Source organism: Pleurodeles waltl, chromosome 11, assembly GCF_031143425.1.
Source record: "Pleurodeles waltl isolate 20211129_DDA chromosome 11, aPleWal1.hap1.20221129, whole genome shotgun sequence".
NCBI lineage: Eukaryota > Metazoa > Chordata > Amphibia > Caudata > Salamandridae > Pleurodeles > Pleurodeles waltl.
The window spans coordinates 489,795,638-489,808,689 of NC_090450.1; the positions used below are offsets into that span (position 1 = coordinate 489,795,638).

Here is a 13,052-nt window from a genome sequence, read left to right on the forward strand (position 1 = left end):
TTTTCTGTTCTGAAGTATACCCGTGCTGCACTTTTTTTCAACACCAGTAACCTTGGCCATTCCCCATTCATTTACTTACTTTAACTTACTGAAATAACCCAATAACTGGTCACTTTGCCACAGGCCACCTTGAAGTCTTTTGAAATCACAAGCTACTGCCTCTTTACTGAAAAGCTTAATGTGACAAATACACTAGGAAACAGCTATATCCCTCTTCTAATTCCAAACTTACATATATTTACTGAAACATTTATTACATATTCTTGTTATATGGCATTTGTTTTTATTTCTGTGTGTTCATAAACAAACTCTGAATTGTGCCAGAATACAGAATGTGTCATTGTAAGTGTGCGCCTAGTTCATAAACATATCCTTAACGATTAACTGTGTGTTTCAGCATGCCAAGGGTTGTGTTCCCACCTTTAAAATTAAACCTGCACTTGTTTCACATGACCATGTGACCGTGCTACAGGAGCTTAATTTTTTCTGCTGTTTTTTTCATAACCAGCATTTGTATGTCTTTGATCCGTGATCCCAGACGTCCTCATTGTTGAAGAAAGGAGGCACACTTTGCAGCCAAATATCCATTATCAGAAATGCTCAATGAAAAAAGGAGCATTGTGGCAGAGATAAAACATTAATTATTACTAGTGGTGAATAAAATAGTTAATGTACCTTTCAGCACCTGTAGTCTTCATGAACAAAGGTTCTTGACTTTCGGGCCAAAACACAAGCTGTATATTTGGCACCCGACTACAAGTCTCAGACAATACTGTGTGCACCACAAAACTCTTCTTTCCAATTAATGACTGCACAAATGAAACGAGCATTACATTTACTTTACAATAACATTGCTAATAAATGAAAGATGCTCTACTCTGGGCATTCTGAACACACAATAAGTGAATTGGTTCATCTATTAGGAACTCTCCATTTATACAACATTTACTCTAAAATCAGGGGCAATATAATGATTTGCTACAAACTCTGTGTAAAGCATTATCATTTCTAGAGGAGTCTTACTATGAAGTAAATAAACAAGTTGACATTTCACACATGCTTTTTTTTTTTTGTAATCAGGAGTTGACTATATTTTTCCACCAAATGAAAGCAATGCCAAAACTTCCTGGGGGAGAAATATTACTGCTGTGTGTGCTTATTTGTAGATTCTCTGTGGTGGGCAAAAGATTGTTTACAGATTGAAGAGCCAAAAAGTTGCATATTACACTGTATTTAGCGCAGAAAGAAAAAAATCAGCAAAGTGATGTCTTCTTCTAGTGCAGGCTCCTCAACTGGACGACCACATTCAAATTGACAAGACCACCGGTCTGGTATTTAATACAGTACATGCTTAAGTTAACTGCATTTATTCTGTTCCCATCATCGTCCGCCTGTCCAAAATGTGTAGCAAGAAAGGCCTTCTGGAGATCCTTGGATCCACGTATTTCAACATGATAAATATAATTTGAGCATGATCACTCAGTAAGTGAAAATGCACTAGATGTTCAGGAATTAAAAAACAAAGCTATATTGGAGGTAGGGGCGGAGGCCGACTAGGAACCAAATTTCTTGATGGGGGTTTCTGACGTGGTACCGGAGGTCTGTAGAAAAGTGAAAAACATTTTTGAGTACTGCTTGGCAATATACTTCAACATATACAGCTACTGTGCACAAGAAGTTGCATTAGACTATATGCTAGTCTTACATATTCTACAATGTTGACTATTTAAGATATTTTACAGATAGAAATTTGAAAATGTGCTTAATAAGCAAATTATTGAAGCATTGGTTAAGAATAAGTAACCGAGGAGATGCAGTAAAAAAGGCAATAGGAGGTCAAACATGAATTATTTATTGATATCCCCTTTTGTTCTGACTATCACTCTCGTTTCTACATAAAAATGGGTTCACTGCAGAATGGCAACCAGTAATAATTAAACAAACTCTTCACTGCAAATGGCTATAAATGCATGCACCCAGGGATTACTTTTTAATAGAATGCAGTAGCGATTGGGTGAATAATGGATTGCTCAAATATTTGGGGGGTAGTTAAAGTGCTGTGGCACGCAAAGTAGAACCGAAGTATAATAGGGTTCATTGGTGATGAATTACACATTACTACCTCTTTCCCTTTGAAGGTGCACCACATGAGGATAAACCAAAAGAAATAAAACATTTATGGTTGACACATTATACCTTGTCCAAAGAAATGAAGTCTCCTACTGCATACCTGTAGGTACCCTGACACTTAGTAGTAATACCTAGTAGTAGTTCTGTGCTGCAGATACAAAGTGTGCACACATTATACAGGCCATGCCTTCCTTCCCATAATGGGTTTGGGAATCAGAGAGTCTCTAAAGAATAGGAGTAAAAGAGACCCCATTAAAATTACTTACTTAATTCTCATTCCTACATTCCAGTTCTCTCATCTTCCTAATCTGTAGATAAAGACTACAGCACGATAACAGATATAGGAAAAAGGTAAAAGGCACCATATGGCAGAAAATAGTATAACTGACCAAATTACATAAAGTCTTCTAGCCAACATGCACAGTCTAGCAAAGGCACTTTTAGGGTGCATTGCCTGTAGAATTCTATTGCATATTATCCCATATACCCTATTCCTCATCTTTTGACTTTCTCCCAGAACCAGACTGGATCAGGAATTTTTGACAGCAATAGCTTCTGTGTCGTGACAGGTGGTGTCATCAGACTTGGCTGTGACCTTACACCTCCTGAAGCGATAGCATGAAGGCATATGTAGACAGAACCCTTGCATAAGTATATTAGTTCATTTTTGAAGCAGTACTCTTATCAAAGGACAGATGACCATGCCCAGAACTTATGGGTACCATACTCTCCTTGCCCAGTCTGGAGCAACTAGGATGACTTGGGCCAGGTAATTTCTGAACTTCTTCAGTACTCAGGACAGGAGAGGTTGCAACAAAAAAGAATGCACAATTCCTGTGATCCAGTCTAACCTGAATGCAACTCTGAGAGAAAGCTTTCTTGGAAACTTCGACGCACAAAAGTTTTGATTTTGTGCATTCTCTACAGAGGGAAAAATATCTAGCCAAAGTTATCCCCATAGCTGAAAGAAGCAGCTGAGCTCGTCCACCCTGATGTTCATAGATCCTGCCAGGTGGCTCATGACCGGGGAAATGCAGTCACTCCACCGAGCTCTCTTGGCACAAGACTGGCAGGACCCCTTGTAGTCTGTGAGAACCTGAACAAGCCACCCTTTGATGGACCAAAAGAAGTCCTTCAGGCACTGGTGAATCAGCAGCAACTTCAACAGGATGATGTGGAGATGGGACTCTGCCAGAGATTAAAGTCCTCTGATCTCCACTTCAACCAGGTGACCTCCCCATCCCAGGAGTGACGCATATGTCACCACCACCATCAGCTCTAGGTGTGGCAAAGGCTCTGCCAGCAGTCCAACTAGGGTGGAGCCACCACTGCAGGTTTTCTGCAGTCTCCTTCAATTATCCGGGTGGAATCTGAAACAGCACCGTATTCAGGATGACTTCACAAAAGGACAGCCTCTGAGAAGGAATAAGTGTCCTGCAGGTCCAAAGTCACCATCCACTTGCTTGGATCCGGTTGAGACAAAACCTCGGCCAGCATGAGCACTCTGAATGTGTTCTTCAGCACAGATGTATTCAGAAGGTAAAGATATAAAATGGTACAAAGGCCTCTGTCCTTCTTTGGCTTAAGGAAATAACAGGCGTATCAGCCAGTCCCTATGTCCTCAGCCAGGAACCCCTCTACCCCTTACTCTGGCCGAAAGCCTTGTAGGATGATCTGTGAGGACCCATCAGTCAGATGCTACATTTTACAACACCATTAGGAGGTTTCTGATCCTGCCTCCCACAGGGTGGTTGTGTGCCACAAAGGGCAAATTAAAACGGCATGGAGGGAGATACTGGAAGGCTGGGGCACTCGGAAATTTGTGCCCTTGATGGTCTGGTCATTGTCTGCGTAATCTCTGCCCTGATCTTGAAAGGACTGTGATGCCTGTTGCAGGGGCAGTGGGGCCTTGGCGGGGGCAGTACACCAATCCTCTGCTGTGGCCTCAAAAGGTATGACACTGGTCAGGATGCTGCCTCAAATGGGTAGCAAAGACTAGGGAACATGCTGTGGCCAGGCTCTCTTTGTATCGTTCCAACTTCGAACCGGCTTGCTTGCCAAACAGGCAAGACCCATTAAATGACATGTACATTGAAGAGGCTTACATGTTTCCAGAGAAAAGTAAAACACAAACGCTGTGGGATAGCGTAGCTGGATGGACGGAATGCGGAACCAATCAAGCATTCACCCCCAGTCACAGATCTGGGTTTAATCCATCCATTATTTCGCGCACCATACCACCCCAGTTTGAACCCAGCCATATGCAAATCAGTCTTGAACCTGTTCCTCATGGGAACAGTCCAGCACGAACTGCCAGGCCAGGTTCTCCCTGGACCAGAAACAAGCATCCTGGGACCGGTTTCAGGGTATTTTGTGTTGATAATGTCGCCCTAAGTGGGAAGGGTATGCCCAGACGTGGGTCCCGTGCTTCCCATGCCACTGGATTCAAGCTAACCTGGCTGATGAGGGGTGAAAACCCGAAACCGGTCCCAGGATGCTTCTTTACAGTCCAGGGAAGACCTGGCCTGGCAGTTCGGGCTGGACTTCAAATAGCATGGTCAGGAAATGGCACAGACTGAAGGTAACAGAATGGGTTAATACACTAACTAGAAGTAAAGAAGATTTTATGAGGGACCAGCAGATGGACCCTACTCTTTTTAATGATTGGATTTCGGATAGTCTTGACAGGGTGCTGCCCTATAAACCTTCCTCTGGGCAGAAGAACGGAGGAAAGGCCCCATGGTTCACCTCTCATTTAATGACATTAAAAAGAAATTGTAGGAGGATCGAAAGGAAATGGAGGAAATCATTAAAGCAGGCAGAGAGAGAAGAATATAGATGTTCAATCAGGTTGTACCAGAAGGAGATTAGACTAGCTCAAGCGACCTATTATGGAGATAAAATTTAAAAGTCTGCAGGATCTCCAAAATAAATTTTTGGTGTGCTGAAGGAGTTGCTGTATATTCCCATTTGCCCGGAAGCAACGGAAGCGTCAGAAGAACATAGCAATAATCTTGCCTCCTTCTTCCTACAGAAGATTAAGGATATCTATGAAAATTTCCCGGGGGAGGAAGGGGTAGGCTCAGGGCAGCCGATTGAGAAGAAGGAGGGTGACAATGTGCTACAGAGATTTCTCCCCATCTCTGAGGAAGGCTCCTCTGGGCTTCTCAGTAAACTAAAATCTGGCTCCCCACTAGACCCCACACCTCCTCATATAATCATGCAGGGAAGAGTAGCTTTAATTCTGGTAAAAACGGATTTACTAAACAGCTCTCTACAAAGCAGGAGGGTAATTGATTCCTGGAAACATGCAGTGGTAAAGCCCCTGCTAAAGAAACCTAATTTAAACAGAGCCAAATTCAAAAACTATAGGCCAATTTCGCTCCTTCCTCTTATGGCAAAATTGATTGATAAGCATGTAAACACTCAACTATCTGGTTTCTTGGAGGAACACAAGATTTTGCACACAACACAAATGGGCTTTAGACTGGGCCACAGCACTGAATGAGCTACGATTGCGGTCACGGAAGAAGCGAGAAAACGGATGGATCTAGGACAGGCGACAGCAATAATAATGTTAGATTTGAGCGCTGCATTTGATACAGTCAATCATGAATTACTTATTCAAAGAATTGAAAAAAGAGGGATCAAAGGCATGGCACTCAAATGGTTGAGCTCGTTTTTACAAAATAGAACCTTTCAAGTCCTGGATTGCTCTTTCTTCTCAGATCAGTTCAAATCTTTAAGTGGAGTTCCACAGGGCTCCTCTCTGAGCCCCACTCTTTTTAACATGTATATGACCCCCCCTGGCAGAGGTCATAGAACCTTTTGGAGTATCTCTGGTTTCTTATGCGGACGATACGCAGCTGGCGGTCTCCTTTTCCTCCAATAAGGAGGTTGATAACTCAGTTTTGCCTGTCTGCCTACAAGCGGTAGCTTCCTGGATGACAGATAGCAGGCTGCAACTCAATGAAGAAAAGACGGAAATTATGTTTCTGGTAAAATTGGCCAACCCTGCAAAGAACACTGTGCCAGTAATACATTTAGACTACCCCCACCGAAAGCTCAGATTAAAGCTTTGGGAGTTTGGTTGGATCCCAAACTTACCCTAGAATATCAGGCCAAGAGAACTTCAGCCACCTGTTTTGGGATACTGAAGTTACTTAGGAAGGTCATTGGCTTGCTTCCGCCACTGGCCAAAAGACTTGCAGTACAAGCCCTGATCTTATCTAGGTTACATTATGGAAACAGTCTTTTCTTGGGATCTCCAGGTTATGTAGTTAACAAATTACAGGTGGTGCAAAATGCCGCAGCCCGGCTGTTATTTAATCTGCCTAGGTCCACATCGGCTAAGAAAGCTCTGACTGAATTGCATTGGCCCCCAGTAGTAAAAAGGATAAAGTTTAAGGCACTGTGTTTCTTTCACAGATTTCTATATAAAGGGGCCCCTCATCATCTAAAATCATTAATCTCATTCTACACACCTACAAGGGTCTTGAGATCGGCCTCTAAAGCCCTTGTGGTGGTTTCCAAAGTAAAGAGAATATCTTGGGGAGGTAGATCCTTGAAGTACCAGGGAGCTAAACTCTGGAACTCTCTGCCTATGAACATTCGTATGATGACCAAGGAGACAGAATTTCGGAAGGCCATTAAAACCTGGCTATTGTAACTGTAAGGTAGTACCTCCCTCTCTATAGAAGCCTAAGGATTCCTCCAGTTTGTCTTATCTTTTAGTCTGAACAGCGCTACGAGGCCTCCGGGTAGTTTGCGCTATATAAGAACTAATAACATAACATAACTGTTCCCAAGGGGAACAGGGTCAAGACTGATTTGCATATGGCTGGGTCCAAACTGGAATGGCATGGGCAGCAAAAAAACGATGGATTAAACCCAGATCTGTGACTGGGGGTGAGTATTTGCATTGTCAGCACTCCGTCCATCATCCTTTTGTGTTGCTAATGTCGCCCTAAGTGGGAAGGGTATGCCCAGACGTGGGTCCCGTGCTTCCCATGCCACTGGATTCAAGCTAACCTGGTTGATGAGGGGTGAAACCCCGAAACCAGTCCCAGGATGCTTGTGTCCAGTCCAGGGAAGACCTGGCCTGGCAGTAAGGGCTGGACTGTTCCCATGGGGAACAGGGTCAAGACTGATTTGCATATGGCTGGGTCCAAACTGGAATGGCATGGGCAGCAAAAAAATTATGGATTAAACCCAGATCTGTGACTGGGGGTGAGTGTTTGCATTGTCAGCACTCCGTCCATCATCCTTTTGTGTTGCTAATGTTTCCAGAGAAGCCTGTGGATCGCATCCAAGAGTACCCCCAAAGTACCTCACTTATGACAACTTCTCTGCTCAAGAAGTCAGTAGTGTCCTGTCCAGAGCATTTAATGAGCTCCTAACTGTTGTATTCTTGGGATGACTTATAATGTGGGGGGGAAGTGTGGGTAGGATGCTAGAGGGGATTTAATAGAGGACCGTTAAAGCCAGCTGTAGTTAAGGCAGTTGTGCTGTCTGCTCCTGAATATGATTGGAAAATAAAATAAACTTTGCATGAGATCCAGTACCCGTGCTTCTTTCATGCTGTCAACAAGCATGAGCAGACTGACCCATGTTGGGAAGCTTGATGGAAAGATCTTGGATACATTCTTCGGATTGCTGGAGAAGCTGTCTGGTTGGTGTTCCCTGTTGTAGCGGCAACCTGACACAAAGCAACTGGGCCACGGAGGTGTTCATTCATATTTTGTCAGCCACTAATGCAGGGAAACTGATGCATGAGGAACTCGCACTGGTGCACTTGATGATCTCATGTAGGTCAGCATAATTTTTAGTTATCATATTATTATTATTTAATTAATTTGGTATATTTTGATTTGTTAATATGCCCAGTACTGTGCCACCACCTTTATTTTTACAAACTAAAGGAGAGCAACCTATGGACTGTGAACATTGGTATCCTGTATTTTTGGCTGATGAAGATGTTCTGGAAGGAGATGATGTTCACCCCAAAGAGAACTTGCTCTCTTGAAACACACTTTAAGAGGTGTAGGTCTCAAAGAATTCCAGTCCTTATCTCCTTTGGAAAATGCAGGAAATGTTAATGGTTTTGAATACCCTGTAACAACTTAGTATTAGATATGGACAAAAACTCAAAAAGCTAATAGAATGGTTTAAGTTTTACTCAAGAGCACAAAGAGGATGAGAGCATCTGACCGTATGTGTCAGCTTTAAGAGCATTGGCAGCATCATGTGAATTTGAAACAATTACTTATGACCAAGTTATTTAAAGATCAGGTCATGCTGAAAATTAAGAACAAAAAGGTGCAAGAGAGACTTTGGGTAGGAATAGAAAGACACAATGCAACTGTAAGCATCACCTAAGGTAATGAGCAATCAAATACATTTTTAAAAGATCGGAGCAATTAGCAGGAATGGTAGCAGGAATTTGAAAACTTCAGAATTTCGTACTGGAAATAAAATAGTTAAGAGTGACAAAAGGAAATAAAGATGTGCTTAATAGGAAAATTATTTCCACCAACTGTTTTAGATGTGGTAGTTGTTATCACCTTATCAATTTTAAGAAATGTCCTGAACTTCATAAAATGTGTAATCGTTGCAGGAATAAGGGACATTTTCGAAGATTTTGCAGAAGCAAGTCTCAAATGAATGTTAACTTTGTTTTAGATGATGATGACTGTCTAAATCCCTATGCAATACTCTTTGTTAAAGGTGGAGGTGTTAATAGTTTTCCTAAAGGTATAATCAACATCAATGGTAAAGATGTAGAAGTCATGGTGGATTTGTGTGTTTGGTACAGAACTATTAGTAAGTCTTTATGGGAAACAAACAGGAGGAATGAGAGATTGTTACATCCTTGTGTATAAACTGGGGGTTAAATGAGTCATAAAATTGAGTTGTTGGGGTATTTTCTGAGGTGAAATATGGTTTATCGATGGAATAACCCATAATAAGATCTATGTTGCTGCCAAAGGTGATCCTACATTGGCATGGCCTCCTCAACAGGAACTGAGTATTAGGTTAGATCGTAATGCTGTACCACCGGTTTAAGCGGTAAAAAAACGTGTAGAATGACTTTCCTGGTGTGTTCTGTGACATGTTAGGAAAATCTGTTGAATTTAAACACAAAATTGTTTTGTTGGACAATGCAATTTATGTGACAAACAGGCTATTCAATCTTTTGAGTCACCACTGTGGGTTTCAACTGTTGTAATTTCCTTGAAACATTCAGGTAAGCTTGGGTTATGTGTAGATCTTAGAAGCCTTAAAAGTGAAATATGGATAGATAGGCATAATTTACCAAATTTGCATGCGTTCGTTTCTAAATTGGCTGGAGCTATTTTTTCTTCCACCTTAGAGCTTGCTAATGCATATCATCGAAGTTGAGTTGGATGCAGAGTCTAGGCATCTAACAGCATTTGTAACTTCTGAAGGCACGTTTCAATTTGCAGAATGCCTTATGGATTAGCCAGTACAAAATCTGTTTTCCAACATTTAATGAAAGAAACTTTAGAAGGCTTTGAGGGGGTCCATTGCATTTCAAGATGATATTTTAATGGTAAAAGTGAGGAATATCATGTGTTCATTTTAGGGAATGTACTTTGTCAATTTGAGCACAAGGGTTTAACTCTCAAAGGGACAAAATATCAATTTAAATGTGAAGATGTGGAGTATTTGGGGCGTGTTATCACCAGTAATGGAATACAATCTAAAAAGAACCATGTGCAGGCAGTGGTGGATGCTCCCGTACAGCAAAATATGAAACATGTACTATTGTTCCTGGGTTTGGCAGAATTGTTTTGGAGTTTATTGACAATTATACTACCAAAGTTGAACCATTACGAGGTTTACTAAGGAAAGAAAATATTTTGTATGGGGTGTAGACCAACCAAATTGATTCACTGATCTTAAGACTGGATTGTTAAATGTTCCATTTCTTATATCTTTCTAGTTAGGGAAAGAATATATTGTTGCAGTGGATGCCAGTGGATGTGGTCTTGGTGTAGTTTTGCTGCAAAGAGATTAATTAAAAGAGTGAGCAGTGTCCTATGCTTCGAGGATGTTAAGAGAGTCTGAGAAAAATGGTTTTACTGTAGAGAAAGTGATGTTAGCATGCACTTGGATTGCTGATCATTTCAGACTATTTGTAATGGGTATGATATAAAAAGGGGACTCTAGAAGGATAAATTCCACAATACCATCATTGTTGCTATACAAAAAAAGCCTCAGTTGGTTGGCGCCTCACAGTTCGCACATCCAGTTCCAGTCATATAAGTAACCGTTGTGAAAAATTGGTTGGTGTGCTTACAGATATAGTGGGTGCCAGCCCAGTGTCACACCCAACCACCACAGGTGTGGAGATACTGTTTGGGAAAGCCAAACAGAACTGAACAGAATTAAATATACACCAGGGCACACCACAGTAGTCCAACCAGATAAAGGGGGCAACATAGTCCTTATGAATAAACTGGACTATTTGGGAGAAACTGATCGACAACTGACGGATGTCTCTGCTTATCAGAAACCTCTGTACAACCCTCTTAAAAAAGTTAATGATTGTATACAATATAAACTCAAACTATGGAAAGATAAAGGTCTCATCACAGACATGGAATATCGATATATGTATAACCCGGCGCCCACATCACCATGTATTTACATTCTTCCGAAAATACACAAGTCAGACACCTTACCTTCTTTCAGGTATAGGCTCCCTGACTGAGAAACTGTCTGAATACATTGACATCTTTCTTCAACCATTTGTCAATAACTTACCCTAGCATATCAAGGATACCAAAGATCTTTTGTGTAAAAACAATGATTATGAATGGACAGAGGGACAGTTTTTAGTGACCTTAGATGTCACTTCACTATACACTAGTATTCCTAGAACAGAAGGTATGGTTGCTACTCAACACTTCTTAGACACACGAGAGGCTACTCTTTTTGAACATTTTAGCATGTTGATAGACTTTATTTCAACAGTTTTAGACAATAAAAGTTTCTTACACAATGGCACCTGGTATTGCCAGATACAAGGGGTAACTATGGGAGCAAAACTTTCACCATTTTTCACAAACCTGTACATAGGCTATTTCAAAAAAATACATATCTGGAAGAATTGCCCCCCAGAACTGACACAACACATTCTATATTGGGGCAGATATATTGATGATATTCTCTTATTCTGGTCAGGGGATGTGCCTCTCCTTGACCGATTTTTCCAAAATCTAAATACCAACATATACAACATCAAGTTTTCTTTTGACTACAGCACAATATCCGTAAACTTCTTAGACTTAACACTATATATCAAATAAAATAAAATCTGCTCCAGATTAGACAAAACACCAACAGCTTGTAATGCTTTACTGCATGCTACCAGCTCTCACCCAGCTTCACAGATTGGAGCTATTCCATTTTGTGAAAGCACTAGGATTAGACACAATTGTAGTGAGGATAACATTTTTTTGGATTAACTTGACCAAATGGAACAACGTTTTAAGCATAGGGGCTACCACCAAACCATTCTACAATAAGCTAGAAATAGAATCAAGAAAATGAAACAATCGGACTTGCTTACTACATCGAAAAGGAAAAAGATTCTCATCAGACTATCACATCACTACATACAACACCATGAGCACACAGATCTACAAAATCATACTGAAACATTGGACTTTTCTATTAGCGGACAGCATCCTAAAAAAGGGCCGCACGGATAGGCCCAGTATTACCTACAGCAGGGGACGCACATTACGAGATGCTCTATGTCACAGCTATACACCACCAGACATGAATGATAGATGGTTATCCAAACCTCCAAACGGCTCTTACAAATGTGGCCAATGCAACATTCGCAGTTACATCAAAGATAAGATGGTGGATTTTCAATATAACACTCCAACTGTACATAAAATACGAAAATTCATAAATTGCAACACAAAATTTGTTGTCTACTGTCTCATCTGTGTGTAGGTGCATCTACGTTGGGAGCGCGATTAGACCACTGAAAGAGAGAATTCAAGAACACATTAGGGCTATCCGTACCAACAACACTACCTACCCTTTCGCCACACATTACAACATCGCCATGGTCAGCGTGAAATCTTAAATATCGCTGCACATGGGATAGATACTGTCAATAACTTACCACGGGGTGGTAATAAAACCCTTATTCTTAGACGCCTGGAAAGCAACTGGATTGTTAAACTTGGTGCTGTAGAGGAGGGTCTTAATATCGAAAAAAGACTTGCATGTATTTCTCTGATTAACCCTACATATTGGTATCAGTCCATTTGCCCTTTTGCCCCCTTTTTCCATCTTATAGACATCACAAATACAACCTATGCTGTTATAGTTACTTCACATTATTGTAACTTTGGATTATGTGATTTCCATATCATAGTTGTACTTGTTTATTTCTTAATCATTATACTGTTTTCCTTTATGATTGTATCGTTTGATTTTTGTATAATATTTTATTTTATTTGTACTGCTCTGAAACATAATCATATTGCATCATACTATGTGGTTGCAGGCACAATATGTATACACTCTAGATTTCTATAACGGATAATCAAACTCTGTATGTCAATGTATCCACTTATTATTGGATGTTCTTCTATTTCGTTGCATCTCGTCTGTTCCATATGTAACATACCGGCTGTATATTTTCATAACTAATTAGATCCATTTCATAATGGCACCCGTTTTCTCTTTTGTCTAGTCCTACTTTTCTTTCCATTTTTCGAATAGTACTTTTTCTACTCCAGCGCTCGCTTTTAAAATGGCTAATGCCACCAATGCATGTAATTCACTTCACGCACACCGACTGCACGGCATGAACACCATCGAATAGGTAAGCATGTCACCTTCCGATCGGCCGAGTATTGTGGGTCTCAGGT

At 40.9% G+C, this 13,052-nt stretch overlaps 1 protein-coding gene across 2 annotated transcripts in view; it reads right to left on the reverse strand.

The window, feature by feature from the left end:
• Positions 1 to 256: 256 nt before the first annotated feature.
• ADAM9 (ADAM metallopeptidase domain 9) overlaps positions 257 to 13,052 on the reverse strand; it is a 463,250-nt gene continuing 450,454 nt past the window's right edge. Inside the window, exon 22 of one of the 2 annotated variants that reach the window (XM_069213868.1) lies at positions 257 to 1,601. In XM_069213868.1, the coding sequence (XP_069069969.1) occupies positions 1,526 to 1,601 (76 nt within the window). In that variant the 3' untranslated portion in view covers positions 257 to 1,525. The remainder of the gene's footprint in view (positions 1,602 to 13,052) is intronic. The other variant, XM_069213867.1, reaches the window with a different exon arrangement.